This window comes from Aotus nancymaae, unplaced genomic scaffold (assembly GCF_030222135.1).
Source record: "Aotus nancymaae isolate 86718 unplaced genomic scaffold, 86718_ANA_hifiasm-v0.15.2.pri h1tg000108l, whole genome shotgun sequence".
Lineage (NCBI taxonomy): Eukaryota > Metazoa > Chordata > Mammalia > Primates > Aotidae > Aotus > Aotus nancymaae.
In genome coordinates this window covers 36,904,188-36,925,502 of record NW_026988523.1, presented here as the reverse complement: position 1 = coordinate 36,925,502, position 21,315 = coordinate 36,904,188, and the positions used below count along the sequence as shown (strand labels likewise).

General features: G+C 42.2%; 1 protein-coding gene across 5 annotated transcripts; it reads left to right on the top strand.

The window, feature by feature from the left end:
* Positions 1–235: 235 nt before the first annotated feature.
* On the top strand, positions 236–19,681 carry LOC105715415 (Fc receptor-like protein 3). 5 transcript variants are annotated; one of them, XM_021667389.2, is made up of 13 exons: positions 238–541; positions 1,318–1,338; positions 2,417–2,659; positions 3,128–3,388; positions 3,620–3,904; positions 4,707–4,994; positions 5,613–5,693; positions 11,644–11,763; positions 15,348–15,375; positions 16,237–16,355; positions 16,565–16,633; positions 18,280–18,311; positions 18,409–19,681. In XM_021667389.2, the coding sequence occupies exons 1-13, from the start codon at positions 511–513 to the stop codon at positions 18,550–18,552; spliced, it is 1,722 nt and encodes a 573-aa protein (XP_021523064.2). In that variant the 5' UTR covers positions 238–510; the 3' UTR covers positions 18,553–19,681. The 5 variants fall into 5 exon arrangements, 4 of the variants coding, with proteins under 4 accessions (XP_021523064.2, XP_012305189.2, XP_012305187.2 ...); XM_012449766.2 differs by having other exon boundaries at positions 5,610–5,693; XM_012449764.2 differs by having other exon boundaries at positions 5,415–5,693.
* The last annotated feature ends 1,634 nt before the right edge of the window (positions 19,682–21,315 follow it).

Here is a 21,315-nt window from a genome sequence, read left to right as displayed (position 1 = left end):
GACACTAAGCATCTACTATTTTAAGGAGGGCTGGGAAAAAACACATATGCTTTGATGTCTTGACTGTGTGACTCACACCACGCCCATTAAGCTTGCCTGCATTAGGAGCTGCATGCAGAAATAAAGGCTGTGTGAAGACAAGGCAGTGAAGGGGTTTCCCATATGAAAACTGAAGAAAGAGTTATTTGAATACTAACGAATCCACAACTTGACATTTCTAGAGAACCTAGGCACAGCCTTGGAGACGTCATTCCTGAGAGATCAGAACTGTTAGAAGATGACTGAAACTTCTGAAAATGTATCATCGCTGTCACGACTGAGATACAAAGAGCATTTAGGGAAGTAGCCACATTCACATTTTTAGAGCCCAAAGCAAGATATGATACTAAGTTCTTCCCTTTTCTAATTCTCGAAGGTCTCATCTGTTAGCAGCTTCCTGCCCGCTCTCCTGGAGATAAGTCAGGCTTTTGGTGAGGCAGACTTGTCCTGCCCTCTACCTGGCCGGTACCCATGCTTCTGTGGCTGCTGCTGCTGATCTTGAGTAAGTAGATGGGCTAGACTGGGGACCACGGCCTCAGTTCCTAAAGCTGGCCAGGGAAAAAGCCAAGGAGCTTCTATCTCTGCTTCTACTTGGGGTTCAGAGACAGATAGCAAGGGATGGGAAGTGAGCAGAGCTGGGTTCCCAGGACAACCAAGAGGCTCCAAATGCGACTGTCAGAGTAAGCCAGATATGCTGCCCTTGGCTTCTCACCCACTGCTTTTTTTCATCTCAGAGGAAACTTGGATTTTTTCTTCTGCCAAACCATGACTCTATATCCCTCCCTCCCTCTTAAGCCTCAAACTAAATAATTTTTCAGATAAACAGTTACCTCTAAAACCTAGGCATATGAAGGAAGGTCTACTGAGAAACATCACTCTTTTCTAGAAGTTTTAAGCCAAAATTTAATCGGAGATTGAAAAAGGGAGAGGAACAATAGGAAGCCCAAGGAACAAAGGGAGGATAAACCATTTCAGTCTTTGCCTGCCTCTGCCCTCAGAGGAGAGAGGGAGGGAATGAAGGATGCCGCGGCCAGGTAAGTGATAGCAGAGAGGAGTCAGCCCTTGGATACAGCCATCACGTTTGTAAAATAAATTATAGGCTATTTTTTGTTGTTTAGGGACTCAGGGTGATATAACAAAGGGAGCAAAGAAGTGATAAGGAAAAACAAAAGAAGCGGTTGTGGGTGGGTTGTTAGAAAATGTTTCAGAGAGTGTCTGATTGAAAATATTTGAAAAACATTACTTCATGCTAATCTTTCATTTTCTGCTCCGTCACAGCTCCTGGAAGAGAACAATCAGGTAAGTTTCTCCTTCTCTCTGCCCCTCTCCTTCCCTCTCATACCCCTCTGGTCTCTGGGTATTGGTCCCCTCAGCCCACACAGCCTGTCCCAACCCTTGCAGGAATGCATCACATCAGCAGTGCTGCTGCTCTGGGGTCAATCTGCTACTATATTGGGTGAACGGAGTTTCCTCCGACTTTTTCAGTCTCCAGTTTTTTTTTTTTAATCCCCCACATTATCAGGATTCCTCAGAGTAGAGGGGAAGGAAACATTTGCAGAACAAAGGGCAAAGGCAAGAGGCTGATGATGAAGGAATCTCATATCTGATCTCTGTATTCCCTAATACCTCTCCCTCTGTATGCCCAAGTTAGTGCTGCTATCAAAGGACACAGAAATAGCTCCCGTTCTCGCAGGAAGATGCTACAGCAGAATCCTTATAAATCTCCAAAAAGAGCTCATGCCGCTGCCACGCCTCACTTCCATGCCTGTCAGTCAGTTGCAATTCCACACACAAGTCTAACTTCTCAAGCAGCCCATCTGCCTCCATTTAAATTCTTTATATCCCTCCATTGTTTACCGTGTCCAACTTAGATGGAGAGTAAGGTTGCGTTCCCCATAGACTCTCAAACTGAGAAAGGTATAAAAGTAACACAAGTGAAAAAATCTTATTCATTAAATGTTAACAAGGAAGAAGTGATTTTCTGGAGTCTAGAAACTACTTCTCAGGTATATACATCCCACGTTCACCTTTATCTTGACAGAAATGTATAGGACAAGAGAATTTCAGAATCAGTCACCTTCGGAGGCCTTCACGCTGTTTGCCCAATAGCAAATCACATCTCCTGAGCTTTTCTGAGGCTATGCCAAGAGCCTGAGACCTCTCCCCTGTAATACCCTTTTGCCCACCTCCAGGAAAAAGGTGAGGAAGAACAGATTCTTTCCGAGGCATTCCCCAGGTTATTTCTGCTCCATTTTCCACCCTGGTCCCAACTGGAAATTAGTCCAGGAAAACTCCTGACTGTAGGCTGGGGTCGGCCTGTTCTGTTTCCACCTCCCATTTACCTTCTCCTGCCTCCATCTTTCTATTTCCTGTTCAGGGGTAGCTCCAAAAGCTGTACTTCTCCTCAAACCTCCATGGTCCACAACCTTCAAAGGAGAAAAAGTGACTCTCATATGCAGGGAATCCCATTCCCTAGCCCAGGGAAATACACTTTGGTATCGTGATAAGAATTTGTGGAGAGCAAAACATAATGAGATCCAAATTACAGAGTCTGGAAATTACCAGTGCAAGACCCAAGGATCCTCCCTCAGTGACGCTGTGCATGTGGAATTTTCATCTGGTGAGGAAAGGAAGGGGAAGTCTAAAGTCAAGCCACCAGGCAGAGTATCTGAGGGCTGGGTTAACGCAGAGAGCACAGGCAGAGTTGTAAGCAGACATGGGGATGTTTGATGTGCTGAACCCAGTGGGGAAAATAAGGAGATAGGGGAGCGGCATAATGCTGGATTGTCTATCCATCTCCTTCCTCCAAGGGAGTGTAGGTGACCCAGGGGCCATCAGGCAAAAAGGGGTTCAGGTCTGGGATTCCTCTTTTGTGTAAAGATGTGTGAGGATTTCTCAAGGATGTTTTCTGGGAACTTGTTCACTCTCCTAGGGCAAGGAAGAATCAAGTGTTGGGGTCATGTGGCAATGTGAGTGGGAACCATTCGCAAGTGTGTATAGAACTGTGGTTCTTGCCTCATGGGCAGAAATGAGAGTGAAGGCAGAAGCAGCAGTGGATAAACTGACTGTGCTCCTGTGCTCTTTGCAGACTGGCTGATCCTGCAGGCTTCACATCCGGTCTTTGAAGGAGATGATGTCACTCTGAGATGTCAGGGGAAAAATGACAAAAATGCCTATAACAAGGTTTACTACAAGGATGGAAAACAGCTTCCTAGTAGTTATAATTTAGACTCCATCAAATTGAATTCGGTCTCCAGGGACAATAGCAAATATCACTGTACTGCTTATAGGATGCTTCTCACAGTAAGATATAAACAAACCTCAAAATACCTAAATATCCAAGTTCAAGGTAATGGTTAGATTTCTGTGGATTATTGGGTTTGGTAGGGAAACTGAGGATAAAGGGAAGGTGTTTCTCAGTGGGAATTTCATGAAGTGCTTCTTATGGCCCAGCCATGGGAGGGAGATGGTTTCTTCATGCTTCTCTATCTCTGGGTGGCTGGTGCTGAGAACACAGGTGCATCTCTCCAGGAACTCTGAGCCTCACCACCCTGGGGACTATGTTTTTTCTTTTCATTAGAACTGTTTCCACATCCTGTGCTGAGAGCCAGCTCTTCCACACCCATAGAAGGGAGTACCATGACCCTGACCTGTGAGACCCAGCTCTCCCCACAGAAGCCAAATGTTCAGCTCCAGTTCTCCTTCTTCAGAGACAGCCAGACCCTGGGATCAGGCTGGAGCAGGTCCCCCAAGCTCCAGATCCCTGCCATGTGGACAGAAGACTCGGGATCTTACTGGTGTGAGGCAGAGACAGTGTCTCACAGCGTCAAAAAAAGGAGCCTGAGATCTCAGATACATGTACAGAGTGAGTATCCAAGGGGCTGCTCTTCCAGAGTCAGAGCTGGGGAGAGGAGAGCAGACCAGTGACATCTCCTGCACCCCTGGGATGGTGGACATAACAGAGAGAAGTGTCCAGCCATTCTGGTATCATTCTCTCTTTAATAAACTCAACATTGGTCTAACAGCCCTAGCACATTTTATTCCACTTGAGTCAGGTAATAGTTATTGATCAGTTACTGAGTGCCCAACCCTATGGGGTTACAGAGATGCACAATATCGGTTCTCTCATGAACCAACAGACAACTAGAAGCACAGCTGAACATATGCAGTTTTAAGGGGCCCCTGTGGTGCTTCCATTGGGTGACCTAAATTCATAACAAAATAGTCAGAAAAAGGGAAGATGAATATGGACTGAAATAGACAAAGATATGGAGACATGCATGTAAATCTAGAGACGTCTTGAAGAATAGGAGAAGGGTTTGGATTCTATTTTGATCTTCAAAATAGATCTCTGGTGTTCTCTTTTACTTTGTGGTTCACTGGTGCATCAAATATTCCTTAGAGATAAATATGTATAAAATGTGATCAGGAAACATTGGGTTTACGGAGATTATGGACTTGGTGTCCACATTTCCCAAGGATGGGAATTGTGGGAGTGAGAGGGATGATGTTTCCTTTATAATAGTATACACAATTTCTTATTTCTTACTTAGGGTGTCTGCCTGCGGCACCTGCTGCTATCGGCTATTCATGGCACCTCTAGCCTTCCCCTTATCCTTGAGGTCCCTGCCATCAGGACCCTCACATGTCATCTTGTGTTCTCCCAGGAGTCCCTGTGTCTAATGTGAATCTAGAGATCCAGCCCACCGGAGGGCAGCTGATTGAAGGAGAAAATATGGTCCTTATTTGCTCAGTAGCCCAAGGTTCAGGGAATGTCACATTCTCCTGGCACAGAGAAGGAACAGTAAGAAGCCTGGGTAGAAAGACCCAGCGTTCCCTGTTGGCAGAGCTGCAGGTCCTCACCGTGAAGGAGAGAGATGCAGGGAGATACTACTGTGCAGCTGACAACGTTCACGGCCCCATCCTCAGCACACGGATTCGAGTCACCGTGAGGAGTAAGTTCTGATTCCTTTTACACAGCCTCAAGTTGCAAGCCAGGGTTTAGGTTCTTTGTCAACCACTAGGATCTCCTAGAATAGGGACGGAGGGAGGTGGGGGAGAGAGAGAGAGAGAGAGGGAGAGAGAGAGGGAGGGAGAGAGAGAGAGACAGAGAGAGAGAGAGATGAAAAGATAGCGAAATAAGTTGAAGCATCTTACTTCTTGTGGGGAAGACTGAGTGGTCATGAAAACAAATTACCCAGGATTACTTATCACTGTTTTGGGGAAATGCTTCTGAATTTTTAGATGACAAAAATGTGATCAGTGGGAAACAATGATCAAGGGACAAGGGATGTGTCTATTGCTAGGTTCCTTGAGAGAGGTTGTGCATCTGTCACATCATCAGAATCCTCTGACAGCCCTTTCGTCTCCCTCAGTTCCAGTGTCTCGCCCTGTCCTCACCCTCAGCACTCCCGGGCCCCAGGCTGCGGTGGGGGACCTGCTAGAGCTTCACTGTGAGGCCCCGAGAGGCTCTCCCCCAATCCTGTACCAATTTTATCACGAGGATGTCACCCTGGGGAACAGCTCAGCCCTCTCTGGAGGAGGAGCCTCCTTCAACCTCTCTCTTACAGCAGAACATTCTGGAAACTACTCCTGTGATGCTGATAATGGCCTGGGGGCCCAGCGCAGTCACAGAGTGAGTCTCAGCGTCACAGGTAAGCAAGATATATCCACAGCAGTTAACAGCCAATACAACAGACCATGTCTTCTCACAAACAGCTCCACTGGGCTATTTACTGATTGATATCCCAATAGACTTCCCATGCTTTTCTAACTCTGCCTGGGAGTTCTGCGATTCTTCCTTGTGACTATGCATTTAGTAACTTAGACCATTCCTTTTTTTTTTTTTGAGACGGAGTTTCACTCTTGTTACCCAGGCTGGAGTGCAATGGCGTGATCTCGGCTCACCGCAACCTCCGCCTCCTGGGTTCAGGCAATTCTGCCTCAGCCTCCTGAGTAGCTGGGATTACAGGCACGCACCACCATGCCCAGCTAATTTTTTTTTTTTTTTTTGTATTTTTAGTAGAGACGGGGTTTCACCATGTTGACCAGGATGGTCTCGATCTCTTGACCTCGTGATCCACCTGCCTCGGCCTCCCAAAGTGCTGGGATTACAGGCGTGAGCCACCACGCCCGGCCTCCTTTTTTTTTTAAACTCCTCTGTAATTGTCATCAATAGACATCCATATACCCCATTCATTTTTCTTCTGGTGGAGGCACAAAGGCTTTCCAGAATACCAAATATGTGATGGGTCAGCAATTACTGACAAAGGAAAATGGCACAGAAAGCCTTTATTTCTGAATTCCTTTGCCCAGGAACAAATGACCAGATCATTCCTTGCCACAGTTTTCTGCCCCTATCTCGATCTAAGTTTCCACTTGGCTCCCTGGATCATTAAAGTGTCTCTCCTTATGGACACCCACAGGGATCACAGCAGCAGGCCTCTTTCATGGCCTCCAGATTCCAATGACCTAACTAACCTTCTCACTTTCTCCAAATGCCCTCTGATTGGGCCTCATTTAATCTTATGTTTTCAGTATCCCCTAACAAAATTTTCCTTCAGCAGAGGCACCGGAGCATCTCATAATTCCCATGTCCAGCCCCTAAGAGCAATGAGCAATATGCCCAACCACTTAGGAGAGCACCTCCAGCCCAAGACATGGTTATCCCAAAGTGCTCAGCATTTGGAGGATAGGAGAGGGCATTGGGACCTAGGAGAAGGTGACAAAATAAAAGAGATACGGCAATCATTCCCAGTAACCCAAACCCCTACATTCTCTGGATTTTGCCATGGACTCTTGTTCTTCAATGATTCCAAATTATTAAAACACATATGACATTTTGGTTGATAATAATCTTTCCTGTAGGTCAAACTTGGGTAATGATTTAAGGAGGTATTAAAACCTGGGAATATCAGCCAGTGTGCTGAAACAGAGACTCCAGTCTTGAACAAGAAAATATCATTTGGGCTGGGCGCGGTGGCTCACGCCTGTAATCCCAGCGCTTTGGGAGGCTGAGGCGGGTGGATCATGAGGTCAAGAGATCGAGACCATCCTGGTCAGCATGGTGAAACCCCATCTCTACTAAAAATACAAAAAAATTAGCTGGGCATGGTGGCGCGTGCCTGTAATCCCAGGTACTCGGGAGGCTGAGACAGGAGAACTTCCTGAACCCAGGAGGTAGAGGTTGCGGTGAGCTGAGATCACGCCATTGCACTCCAGCCTGGGTAACAAGAGTGAAACTCCGTCTCAAAAAAAAAAAAAAAAAGAAAAAGAAAGAAAATATCATTTGTATAACCTTGAGTAAGTCTTCTTACTAGTCTTGTGCTTATTTTCCTCCCTTATAAAGTAACTGAGCCAGCAAATCATGGAGGTACAAAAATTCTTGATCCCACATCACTCTCTGTCAAAAGTGTTTAACACGCACCCCACCTATGTATATATTAATACACATATATTTGTGTATTAATTATATACATGTACTACTATATTAACTTAACAGGCACATTGCAAAACAGAAAAATAGAAATCAAATAAGGGGCTGGGTGCAGTGGCTCATGCCCGTAATCCCAGCACTTTGGGAGGCCGAGGTGGGCAGATCTCTTGAGCTTAGGAATTTGAGACCAGCCTGGGAAACATGGAGAAACCCCTGTCTCTGCAAAAAATACAAAACTCAGTTGGGCATGGTAGCATGTGCCTGTAGTCTTAGGCACGTGGGAGGCTGAGGTGGGAGGATCGCTTGAATCCAAGAGGTTGAGGCTGCAATGAGCCAAGATTGCCCCACTGCTCTCCAGCCTGGGCAACAGAGTGAGATCATGTCAAAAAAAAAAAAAAGAAAGAAAGATTAAATAAGAATGAAATAAACATTATTTTTAAATCTTTGATTTAGAATATTTGACTAAAATTATTATGATTGATTATGCTTCATTTATTTAAAAAATCTTAAGTTTACTTATGGCGGTACAGTTATTTGAGGTTTGATTCTGAGTTTGGTCTTATTCCTATTAGTTTTAGTGTCTGTTATTGCTTAAAGCTTTATCTTACCAATATATCTAGATTCAAGTGGAAGCAGATCATCACTGCTGCTCTTTCAAGTCCATGTTACTCATTTTTCAATCCCATAGTCTAATTATGCAAAGATTTTCATTGAAATTTGGTTAATAAGTTTATATTTTTGTTGATGTTCATTAATTGTTCTTGTAAACTTAAGTGGGAAGTGCTGCATGTTGAATTTCCTTTTTGTTGTTGTTGTTGTTGTTGTTTTTGTTTTGTTTTTTCAAACGGAGTCTTACTTTATTGCCCAGGCTGGAGTGCAGTGGCATGATCTGAGCTCATTGCAACCTCCACCTCTCAGGTTTGAGCAATTCTCCTGCCTCAGCCTCCCGAGTAGCTGGGATTACAGAGGCATCCCACCATGCCCTGCTTTCCTTTTCGTATTTGTAGTAGAGACAGAGTTTTGTCACGTTTCCCAGGCTGGCGTCGAACTTTTGAGCTCAAGTAATCTGCCTGCCTCAGCCTCCCAAAGTGCTAGGACTACAGGCGTGACCCACCACGCCCAGCCACTGCATGCTGAATTTCTATCCAATGTGTTTTAGCTTTGGAAGAGTTATAAACTAGTTGCCATGTTCTTTTTCCACAGATTTTTAAAGGTGCAGATATAAATTTTTAAAGTTGGTATACTTCATTTCTAGTAATAAGACCACATAGAAATGTAAATATTTTTAAACAACTATTTTCCAAAATATTATCTCCATAGCACGAGTTTAGAAAGCATTAACAATATGAGTACTGTTAAAAGTCACTTTTTAAAGTGTCTGCTAAGTATTAACATTGTCAATAGCCACTAATCATCAAAAAGTCAACAAAAATTAAATACTAATTTTTCTTCATGGAAAAACACATAACTTACCTTTACATTTAATTCCTCTTTTTAGACCTTTGCCACAAAATAATTGAACTTTCACGTGATACTAAAAGGTTTGAGGTCACTCCCCAATCTCATTACAAAACATTGTAAAGATTTTATGATTTGGCCAGGCACAGTGGCTCATGCCTGTAATCACAGGGAGGCCAAGGAAGGATTGCTTGAGCCCAGGAGTTTGAGACCAGCCTGGGTAATACAGCCAAACCCTTTACTAAAAATACAAAAATTAGCAAGGTGTGGTGGTGTGCTCCTGTAATTCTGGCTACTCTGGAGGCTGAGCCAGCAGGATCATTTGAGCCCAGGAAGTCAAGGCTTCAGTGAGTCATGATTGCACCACTGCACTGCAGGCTGGGCAACAGAGTGAGATCCCGCCTCAAAAAAAAAAAAAAAATTAAAAAAATATATATTTTATGATTTAAATTAAAATAATCTATAAAAACACACAAGTAGCCAATTAAAAGGGCATTATACTTTATATGCTGAGAGTTAAGCAAATGCACTGCTGTCCCGCCCTGTGAGCCTGGGTGGCCTGCCTTCATAAGAAACGCTGTCCTATCTTAAAACACAGTGTGACATCTACCTGAGCAAGAGCACCACCATGAATATTAGTAAAGCTGAATATCTTTTTAAATTCCAAGCTCAAAATGAAATACTCTTAAACATTCTCATATTTTCTTGACACTTCAATGGAGTGTCTTACAGCCTATCTCGGAGACCACTTAGTTGACAATAACCATGGTCTTTTTCAGTCTTAGATTTCTCTGATTTTAGGGGAATATCCATATAGAACCAGAGGTTTCATGAGCCCTAGAGGAAGGCATGCAATGGTTTGGAAATCTCTCTTCCCAGGATATGAACATCCAGAGACATGGGTGAAAGGCACACTGAGATCACAAAGCACCCTGTAAAAGACTTACCCCCGAGGCCCTCTGCATCCTGCCCAGGTCATTTCATATTGCAGAGGATATACAGAAGGGACAAATTCAAACCATCAGTTTCAGTTTAGCAGGAACTCTACACTTCCAATATCAGGACTTGGCATCTCTACCCTGATGAGGCAGCTGGTGCCATCTTTCTTGCAGCCAGCAGATGGCTCATTTTCAAGTTTAATCATTGCCATTCAATGAATAGTTTCCACGTTCACACTCATTCCCTTTAGCCCATCTCTGATGCAAAGCAGAGCTTAAGATCCTTAGCAAGCTACCCTTGCCAATAAAGCACACAGCTTATATCTAAAGCACGACACACAGATTAGTTCATCCAGTTTTCCTCACAAGTTTGCAGAACCAGCAGTCTTACAGTTCACACGCCATATTAAGGGGTTTCTATTCTTCCCACTGTGCCATTTCTATAATAGTCCATTAAAATGGAAATCATTGTTGCTAGAGGTATATCTGTATATTTTTGTGACAGTTTGGTTCAGTTCAGTTTTCCATTCAATCACCAATTATTGAGCATAAATTTTACATGCCAGGCAAAGTTCCAGCAGCTACGAATAACAAATAAACAGGTAAGTCTCCATCCTATTGGGGGAATCATATAGAACAATGATGATAGAAGATAGACAGATAGATAGATAGATAGATAGATAGATAGATAGACAGACAGATGTTGGGTAGTGCTAAATGCTATCTAGAAAAATAAAGCAAGGTGATTTTGTAGAGAAGAATGGGTCCTGCTTTAGATAGGTGTGGAAGCCTGTCTTAGAGCTAAGATTCAGGTGTAGGAATGTTTGGAAGCCTTAATGTTAGTTATATTTATATCAATAATAATAACCAATTTTTATAGTACTTTGCATACAATATGATTCTCATTACAATAGTTTGAAATATGATATATCATTAGCTCAGTTTTACAGAGGACTAAACTAAAACTTAGAGAAATTAAAAAGTTCTTTAAAAAATCAAGCTTATAGAGCTAATAAAGGAGACAGGATTCAAGCCCAGGTTCTCCCGAATTCAGGTGCACGTCCCTATGACTCAGCTGCGCTGCATATTCCTTTGCTAAGTTCTCTTGTATACCTACCTAAGTAAAACTGCCAGTGAATTATTTTTCCTCCCTCAGTTCCAGTGTCTTTCCCTGTCCTTACTCTCAGGGCTCCTGGGGCCCAGGCTGAAGTGGGGGACATGCTGGAGCTTCACTGTGAGGCCCTGGCAGGCTCCTCCCCAATCTTGTACTGGTTTCATCACGAGGATGTCACCCTGGGAAGCAGCTTAGCCCCCTCTGTAGGAGGTGCCTCCTTCAACCTCTCTGACTACAGAACACTCTGGAAACTACTCCTGTGAGGCTGCCAATGGCTTGGGGGCCCAGCGCAGTGAGGCAGTGACACTCGATGTACCTGGGCTAGAGGTCTCTGTTATGGTAAATAAAACAGTCCTCTGACAGACTGTCCAAATTAGCACAAATTAGATTGTCCAAGGAGGTTTTGAACATGCACACCAAGGCTTGGGACTTCTGGAGATTGGTACTGATTTTATATGGGAGAGGGAAAGGAAATACATTTTAATCTTAGATGCTGGCAAATACCTTTCATCTGCCATAGTTTTGAAAATTACAAATGACGCTACAGATAATTTAAATCGAGAAATCAGAAACTGGAACATACCCACCCTACTTACATGGTTTTTGTCTATATCCAAAACCTGTGCCACTGGAACTTAAGTACAGCTCCCTCCACTTAGGAACCTCTGGGAACAGAACAGGCCTTACCGCTGCGGCGGTCACGGGGCTGCTGCTCAGCATCCTGGGCCCTGCTGCCGCTGCTGCTCTGCTGCATCATGCCAGGACCCGAAGGAAAACAGGTGGGTGTCTAGGACCTACCCTGTTTTTTATGAAACAGTCTCGCTCTGCCACACAGGCTGGAGTGCAGTGGTGCAGTCATACCTCACTGCATCTTCCACCTCCTGGGCTCAAATGATTCTCCCAAGTCACAGGAGGTGTGCACGACCATGCCGGGCTAATTTGATTTGATTTCATTTCAGTTGATTTCATTCATTTTTTGATTTGACAAGGTCTCACTATGTTGCCCATGCTAATCTGGAACTCCTGGGATCCAGGGATTCTCCCACCTAGGCTTCCCAAAATGCTGGGATTACAGGCATGAGCCCTGTGCCTGCCTGGGACTTTTTTTTTCTTTTTTTCTTTTTTTTTTGAGATGGAGTCTCACTCTGTCACTCAGGCTGGAGTACAATGGTACGATCTCAGCTCACTGCATCCTCCACCTCCCAGGTTCAAGCAAGTCTCTCGCCTCAGCCTCCACTCAGGAGCTGGGATTAAAGGCGCCCACAACCACACCCAGCTAATTTTTATAGTTTTAGTAGAGTCGGGGTTTCACCATGTTGGCCAGCTGGTCTAGAACTCCTCACCTCAGGTGATCCACCTGCCTCAGCCACTCAAAGTGCTGAGATTACAGATGTGAGCCACCGTGATGCAATGTTTTTCAGTTCTCACAGAGATCTTTCACCTCCTTTGTTAGCTATTTCATTTGTTAGGTATTTCATTTTCTTTGTGGCTATTCAAAGCGGAATTGTGCCATTGATTTAACTCTCTGCCTGACTTTGTTGGTGTATAGAAATGCTACTGATTTTTGTACCTTAATTTTGTGTCCTGAAACCTTACTCTTGGGGGAGTCTTTAGGGTTTTCAAGGTAGAGAACCATGCAGTCAGTGAAAAGAGATAGTTTGACTTAATCACCTGTCTGGATGCCTTGTATTTCTTTCTCTTGCCTGATTGCTCTGGCTAAGACTTTCAGTACCGTCTTGAATAGGAGTACTGATAGTGGACATCCATAGTTGTGTCCGTATTTTCATTAATTTTAAATAATTTTTTAAATTTCATAAATTTTGATCTTCACCCAGGAGTTATTCAGGAGTAAGTTGTCTAATTCCATGTATTTGTGCAGTTTTGAGAGAACTTCTTGATATTTATTTCTATTTTTATTGCATTGTAGTCTAGGAGTGTACTTGATATAATTTAAAAAAATTATTGATACCTGCTTTATGGCTGAGCACATGGCTGATCTTAGGATATGTTCCATATGCAGGTGAGAATAATGTATATGCCATAGTTGTTGGGTAGAATATTCTGTAGATGTGTGTTAGGTCTATTTGGTCAAGTGTCAAGTTTAAGGCCAGAGTTTGTCAGTTTTCTGCCTTGGTGATCTGTCTAACTCTGTTGGTGGGATATTGAAATCTCCCACTATTATTTTGTGACTGGCTAGGGTTTTTTTGTAGAGCAAGAATAACTTGTTTTACAAATATGGATGCTGCAATGTTGAGTGCATATATATTTAGAATAGTTAAGTTTTCTTGTCGGAATCAATAATTATTTGTTTTGTTATTCTGGTGATTGACTTAGGGTTTATAGTATACATCTTTGATAGTGATACTATGTTACTTATAGAAGGCTAGTCATGCCTCCTACTTTCAAAATTACTTTTCTTTTTTCCCCCCTCATTGTTTATCTGGGATACCATTTTCTAATCTACAACATACTAGAGGAAGACATTGGAATCTCAGTGTTGAGGCTGTCAGTCAGCACAGCACCAGGAAAGAAAACTGACCATCATTTTGAATGATCCATGTGAATGGAAGCGCAGGTGGACTGTATCCCAGAGTGTTAGTGGGAGTGTTATTTTAAATAACAAACTCACTAAGAAATTAGGATAGTTCATCAAGCAGAGGGTCCGTGCTCTTTTCTTCTCAAAATCTTGCCTACTGGACCTCCTCATAGCAAAGTGTCCCTTCTCATCATTGACAAGGCTTCTCAGGAAGGAGCTCAGACCTTCTACATTTTTTTTTTAAAGTGAAGAGCCCTACTCCTTGCCTGAGCGAATCACTCCTAAAGGGGGTGATAGGTTTATTGACTCTATAGTAAATGTAGTTGTGTTGAAAATCCGGTAATAAAACTTGACAACTTGATATTGTATGAAGTGGTTATAATAAATCTACCTTTTAGGTACTATGAAACAACCTAGGTAAATGGCTTAGCACAGTTCTGGCCCATGTGTCTTCAAGGAGTGAGCTCGTATAATAAACAGCCACCTGTCTAGGTCTCGGTTTTCTCTTTTACAAATGAGAAGATAGATTGACTCCCAGATGCAGTCTGGGCCTGAGCTAACCACCCACAGGAAAGATACTGGTTATTGCCCGGTGTGGATTGTGATTGCTCTGAGGAGATTCAGGACCAGATCCTGATCATATCCCTGTAGCTTCACTCAGGAGGACGACTCCCTTGAGGAACAGGGAGTTACTCAGTTATTTTTCATGAGAGTCAAGGCTGGTATATTTATTTTGAGCAATGACTTGTGTTCTCTAAGCCAATAAGACCGATATAGAGCCACAGGTTTTAAAAAGGCAAAGGACACAGATAGGAACCTGGGATAAGGCTTGTATTGGGGCAAGCCAGAAAGATTCAAAACTTCAGTGATGATGAAAACTGTCATATTTTTAAGGCTAATAGAGTGGGCTTCAAGGATAGACTTCTAACAGGTAATCACCTATTATAAAATTGTCAATTTGTTATTTTTAAGTCCTCAAAGTACATACTTTGTTCAGTTGTTTAACAAATCTTTGTTGAATATTTTTAACTGCTAGGCATGACATTGGGAATACAAAAAAAAAAAAAAGACAAGGTTTACAGCCTCAAGTAGCACATTGTCTCATGAAAGAGAGAATTGGAGGCAAACACAGATATAAATAATTACAAAACAATAAAGTAATTTTAATATTACATGGGTTTATGTGCATGGAGACAGTTTACTTAATCCAGCCTGTTGGCATCAGAGAAAGCTCTGGAAAAAAAAATATTGAAATTAGCCAAGTGAAAAAGGGGAGAAGAGGTATGGAAAAGCCAGTTATATGCCCAGAAGAGTTGCAGTTCAGTATTGCTGGAATAGATTTGCAGGAGTGAGGGGTCACAGTTAGAAAAAGAGAAGGTAGAGCTTATCATGGTAGTCCCACTGATTCATATCCGTGTAAGAATTCTGTATCAATTTTGAGCATCCCTTGGCCCCTCTAGGCCTCAGTCTCCTTGTCTCCACCTTGCAGGGCTGCAGTCAGGATGAAGGAGTGGGTCTGGGGGAAGCACCTGGCCCAGGTTGTGACCTACTCAGTAACAGCTACTTAGAGTTACTATTCACCTATTACTGATTGAAAAATGATTCAGAATAAGTGTGATTCTGGGCAAACGCCTTTCAAGACCCCACCTTCCTCACCTATAACATAAGATAGGGTGAGGAAGGAGGGGAGCAAGGAGGGTAGAGCTGGATAATCCCTGAGATTTGCCACAGCTGAGATCTAGAATGAGTCTGATTGCTGGGAATGTTCTAACAGAGAGTTCATTATCCACACAGCTCACTTACCGTCAACCTTCCTTTGTTCTGCAGGAGGACTTTCTGCCACTGGGACATCTAGGTGAGGCCTCTGCTTCTTGTGCCGTCAACATTTTCATGATTTATTTATATGCACAAGACTTCTTTATATTTTTTAAAGATTTGAATGGATTTCCTATTAACATTTTTACATTCTTACAAAATAAAAAAGTAGATATAAGTGAATGTCATTTTCACTTATATTTGTGAATGATACTCACTGTGTCTGCTTAAACACAGAATACGTGTTATTGGCTATCCATACTAATTTATCTACTTCCTTAAATGAGTTCCAGCAGCGACTTGACCACTGATGTGCTGATGGCATCATCTTTCACAGGGCTGCAATGCATTCATTTCCTTCTTCAGTCCTCCACTCATTTGGGAAATTATTACTGAATGCTAGCAATGTTCAATTCACAATATTAACTGCAGAAGGAAATGAAATTGGAAAAAGTCCACTTTACTCGAAGAGCCTGCATGGCATCTTGCAGGAAAGGTAGATTATTGTAATACAAGGTGGGAAATTGAAAGGTGCCTTTTAAAAAAGACAAGGTTTAAGTTCTGTAAGAATGCGGAGGTCTTTGCGTATCAATGTTTAAGCATTTACATCTTCAAAAATAATATTTAAAATTAATCGGCTATGAGTTTTTGTCTTTCAAAGAGGCCTTGAGGCTGCCTTGCCCTCTGACCTTGCCTTGGCTGTCCTGTTTTGTAATATTTCCCTGGGCTTCATCTTACGCCATACTTCTTCTGATACTTTATCGAAAGAGCCAAGCAGAAGCAGACACAATATTTTTACTTGAATCGTGCTGAACTGCAGGCCTTCCTGGATACCGATTTCCCTGAAATTCTTTTAACCCACAGATATTTTTTGTCCACTTTCTCTCCCCCTCTGTCACAGTTACAGTTCTAGTGAGTGTCAGGAGCCTGCCTTGTCCAAGCCTTCCAGGATAGACCCTCAAGAGCCCATTCACGCTGATCCACTAGCTCTAATGGAGCTGGAGCCAATGTACAGCAATGGTGAGGACTCCCTAGGGGGCAGAAGGCTCCAGGGAGGAACTAAGGAGGGAAGAGGGATTAAGCGACAGCCATGGCCCTGTCACTGATTTAAAAATGACATTCCTAGCATTACACTGGGGATAGAAGGTGGTTATAAATTTGGTGATTGGGAAGGAGAGTCTAGAATATGGGCTCTTGACTACAACCAACTATGATATCTCTTCTCACAGTAAATCCTGGAGATAGCAACCCGGTTTATTCTCAGATCTGGAGCATCCGGCATACAAAAGAAAATTCAGGTGAGATGCCTTTCAGGCAAATAGAGGTGAGGTGGCAGTGTGTTATCAAATCCAGCAAGGGGTCTTTGATCAGAGTTGTTTCAAATATAAGTCCAACGTGCAAGGCATTGCTTGCCTCCTGTGTTGTCAGCCGTAGAATCTATCCATTTCCTCTTACCTTTCCACATTGCCACCATTATCCATAAACTCTTTGAGGACAGACACTATGTCTTTTTCACTAATGTATTCACAGCCCAACGCTTGGAAACCTTTAGGCCCCCTAAAATATTGTTTTAACGAGTGAATAATCAATGTGTACAATTGTCATTCTTTTAGCTGGTCTGTTTATTTCTAGTATTGTTCTCCTCCAGCCTTTCCACAACCTATTTCTAGCATAATCCCTTGGAGGTGCCCTGTCGTTCACATCATTGCCTAGATTAACTGCCCTCAGTGACATCCATTCCAAGGCATGATCCTTGCCTTCTGCATGCCGGCCCCTCCCGCAAGCTTTGCCTAATGCCCTTCCTGTAGCCACACTGAACTCTTGGCATCTTTATGCTTGGTGCTCATGTTCCTTATTTGTCCTGAAATGTCCTTGCCTCTAGTCCACTTGGTGACCTTTGCTCACATTTCAAAACACAGCTCAGGTACCACAGTGAAACTCACACTGATGCCAACTGCCCTTCCCATATTTTAATCTGGGAGGAGCCGTTTATTTTTTATGGCAACAACATAGTTCAATATGTGTTTCTATCTTGGTGCCCATAATGCTTTTCACATTTGTTGCTATGTCCATTTCTCCCCTTCAAAATTATAGGTTCTTGATCACATGGACTGAGTTTCTGTTATTTCTTTTTTTTTTTTTTTGAGAGGGGGTCTCGCTCTGTCGCCCAGGCTGGAGTGCAGTGGTGCTATCTTGGCTCATTGCAACCTCCGCCTCCTGGGTTCAAGCAATTTTCCTGCCTCAGCCTCCTGAGTAGCTGGGATTACAGGCTTGCATCACCATGCCCAGCTAATTTTTGTATTTTTAGTAGAGACAGGGTTTCACTATGTTGGCCAGGAGTTGTCATTTCTATATCTCCTTATAACTTAACTAATGCCTAATAGAAGCCCATTGCTTAGTAAATGCTTATTGGCTACACAAATAAAAGAGATATAAGGAGCCTCTTGGAAAGGTAGAAAACACACACACACACACACACACACACACACACTAAATTTTCTCAATGCTCCAAGGCAACTCTTTGGCTTCCTGGGAAATTGCCATGTGTCCTTAGAATGCCAGTCTCCTCTCTGGCCTCTTCCAAGTTCCCTGTGCAAAGTGAAATGACTCATATCTGCCTCCTTCTCTGAGAGGATCAATACAGCCATAGAAGTCTGCAGTGGGTTGGGGGTGGGTACCCTCTGGGGTTATGATGAGCAGAGGAGCAAAAAGGAAATTGTTATGACAGTCGTTCTGAGCATTTGGTGGGCAGAGGAAAGTCTTTACTAGTGTTTGTACTTGGGGGAGTACTTACACTATGTGGCTTTGGGAGAATCCAGCAGAGGAAACAGTCAAGAGATCAAGCAAATCAAGAAGACTGGCTTGGAATGCAGTGTGTGTAGGTTGTAAGTTGGAATATATTGCCCACAGTTTAATACTTTTCTTTGCTACTCCTATCCAACAGCTAATTGTCCACGGATGCATCAGAAGGATGAAGTGAGTCACATTTCTTGGCTTTTTTTCCTCTCTGGCCTTCCTTACCTGTATTTAGGTACTTACATTTTGTTTTTTTTTTTGTTTTTTTCCCCACCAGGAACTCACAGTCTTCTATTCAGAGTTGAAGAAGATACACCTAGATGACTCTGCCGGGCAGGCTAGCAACAGAGGCAGGGTGCACGAAGATGATGAAGAAAACTATGAGAATGTACTATGTGTATCACTGGCATCAGACCACTAGCCTCTTACCCAGAGTGGCCCACAGGAAACAGTCAGCACCAGTTTTTTCTGTTCTCTCCAACCACACATCATCCCTCTGTCCAGACTCTGCCTCCTACGAGGCTGGGCTGCAGGGGATGTGAGGCTGTGCAAAAGGTCTGCAAATCTCCCCTGTGCCTGAGTCTGTGTGTTCCCTAGGAAAAGAGTGGGCAGTCTCTGAGCAAGCACTATGTTATTTTCACAGTGGAGACACATGGCAAGGCAGAAGGGCCCTCAGCTCCTAGGGTTGTAGAATTAGAGGAGAGAGAAATGGTCTAGCCAGGGCTACAAGGGCACAATCCTGACCATTTGATTCAAGAGTAATTGTAAATGGTTAATGTGCTATCTCTGTATAAACAATTTGCTCCAAATATTTTGTTTCCTTTTTTGTGTGGCTAGAAGTGGCATTGCTGATGTTTTGGTGCACATGCTGTATCCTTGCCACCATATTGGGAATAACCAAAACAAGTTATAGAACAAGATTTTAAGGTGACTCTATCTGAAGTGCATTTTTGTACTTACAGAGCGACATTCCCAACCAAACTACCCTAAGATATGATGAAAAATAACCCCAGCATTTTATTAAAGGCTCTGCTAGTTTCATATGTGACCTGCATCCCCACTGCAAAGACCTTATGTATAAATAATCACATTAATTGTGATTTTTGCTTTGTGACATAGTCTCATCATTTTCCATATGTGATCTATTTCTAGTCAGTTTTTATTCTTACAAGCACCCATTAACCCCGAGATAATAACCTACTATATCTATGTGGCTTCTCCCATTCTTTTCCTCTGCTTCACTCCATCTAATAAAAAGCCATTCTAAATCTTATGTTCATTATTCCGCTGCTCTCCTCTTTCTATCGTATTAATGTATCTATGTTTTCCTTAAATATATGTTTATATTAGTTTTAACTATAAGTTAAAGACCATATTGTTGCAGGTAATTTTTTTAGTATTTCTCTCTTCATGTTATATTTCTAAGATTTATCCATATTGTTTCATTTTGCTATAGTTCATTTGTTTTTATTGCTATTTAGTATTACTTGTGTAAAATATCTGGCTTGATGTTTTCCTAGTTATAACTATTAAAAACTCTTTCCACAGTGCTTTGAATTTTTGACAAAATGAATATGACAAAAATGAAAATGTACCAACGATTTTTATTGACTTCACCTCCATTCTGAAATCCTGATGTTTCCAAATATCTCTGGACATCTCACGTTCTAAGGACAACTGAGATTATGTTAACATTAATCTCTGAATTTTGCCAATTCTAGGCCTTCAGTTGGTTCATGTGGGAACACCAAGTCCCTTGAAAAGCATCACATCTTCCTCTAACCAATATTTCTTGAAGTCCCTAGAGAATGTCTTACATGCATTCAAACAAACACCATTTCTGGAGATACACTATAGGGGCACCATAACCTCTGCTAACCTTAGATTCCATCACTGTGGAAGTTGAGTTTCACCAGAAGGCACTGTTGTCCTCCATTACTACCAGCGAAGCCAACTAAGCCACAGCTGCTGGCCTCAGCTAGTGTAATGGTCAATCCACACTGCTCTCACTGACCTCTGTTCCCCTATTCCTGGCCTTTGACAGCAGGGCATGATGTCCTGCCTATACTGAGATGCTGATCTCTGTCAATTCATCTTCATATAGGCATTACAATTTTAAGGTCCCTTGAAAAGGGAGGAGGCAAATGTCTCTGACTTCTATGTAATACACTCTGCTGTAGTTCAGCCATTGTGGAAAGCAGTTCGTGATTTCCCAAAGAACTTAAAACAGAATTAGCATTTGAACAAGCAATCCCGTTACTGCATATATACCAAAAGGAATATAAATCATTCTACCAGAAAGACATGTGCACATGTATGTTCACTGCACTACTAGTCACAATTACAAAGATGTGGAATCAACCTAAATGTCCATCAACAGTAGACTGGATAAAAATCAAAATGTGGTACATGTTACCATGGAATATTATGCACCCATAAGAAAGAATGAGATGATGTTCTTTACAGCAACATGGTTGGAGCTGGAGGCCATTATTGTAAGTAAACTAACACAGGAACAGAAAACCAAATACCAGCAGTTCTTATTTATAAGTGGGAGCTAAATTTTGAGTACATATTGACGCGAAGAAGGAAACAACAGACATCAGGGTCCACTTGAGGGTGGAAGGTGGGAGGAGGCTGAGGATCCAAAAAGTACCTGTTGGGTACTATGCTTATCACCTGAGTGACAAAATAATCTGTATGACAAACCCCTGAGACATGCAATTTACCTATATAGCAGACCTGTGTATGTACCCCAGAACCTAAAATAAAATTTAAAAAATATATTAAAGTAAAAAAATTAAAAAACAAAACATGTCCTGGTTTTTACTGGAGATAATTAATGATAACATTACTGTTATAGCTGATGAATGAATTCAGTAAAGTTACAGCCTAAAAACTTAACATAAAATATTAGAAAAGTAGCATTGCTATATGCCAACAGCAAACAATCTAAAAAAGAAATCAAGAAAGAAATTAAATTTACAATAGCTACAAAGAATATAAAATATGTAAGAATCAATTTACCAAATAAGTAAAAGATCTATACAAAGAAAACTAAAAAGTACTGATGAATAAAACTGAAAAGGACACAAGAAATAAAAAAAAAATGTTTCATGGTCACAAATTGGAAGAATTAATATTATAGAATGACAATACTACCCCAAAACAATTTACAGATTCA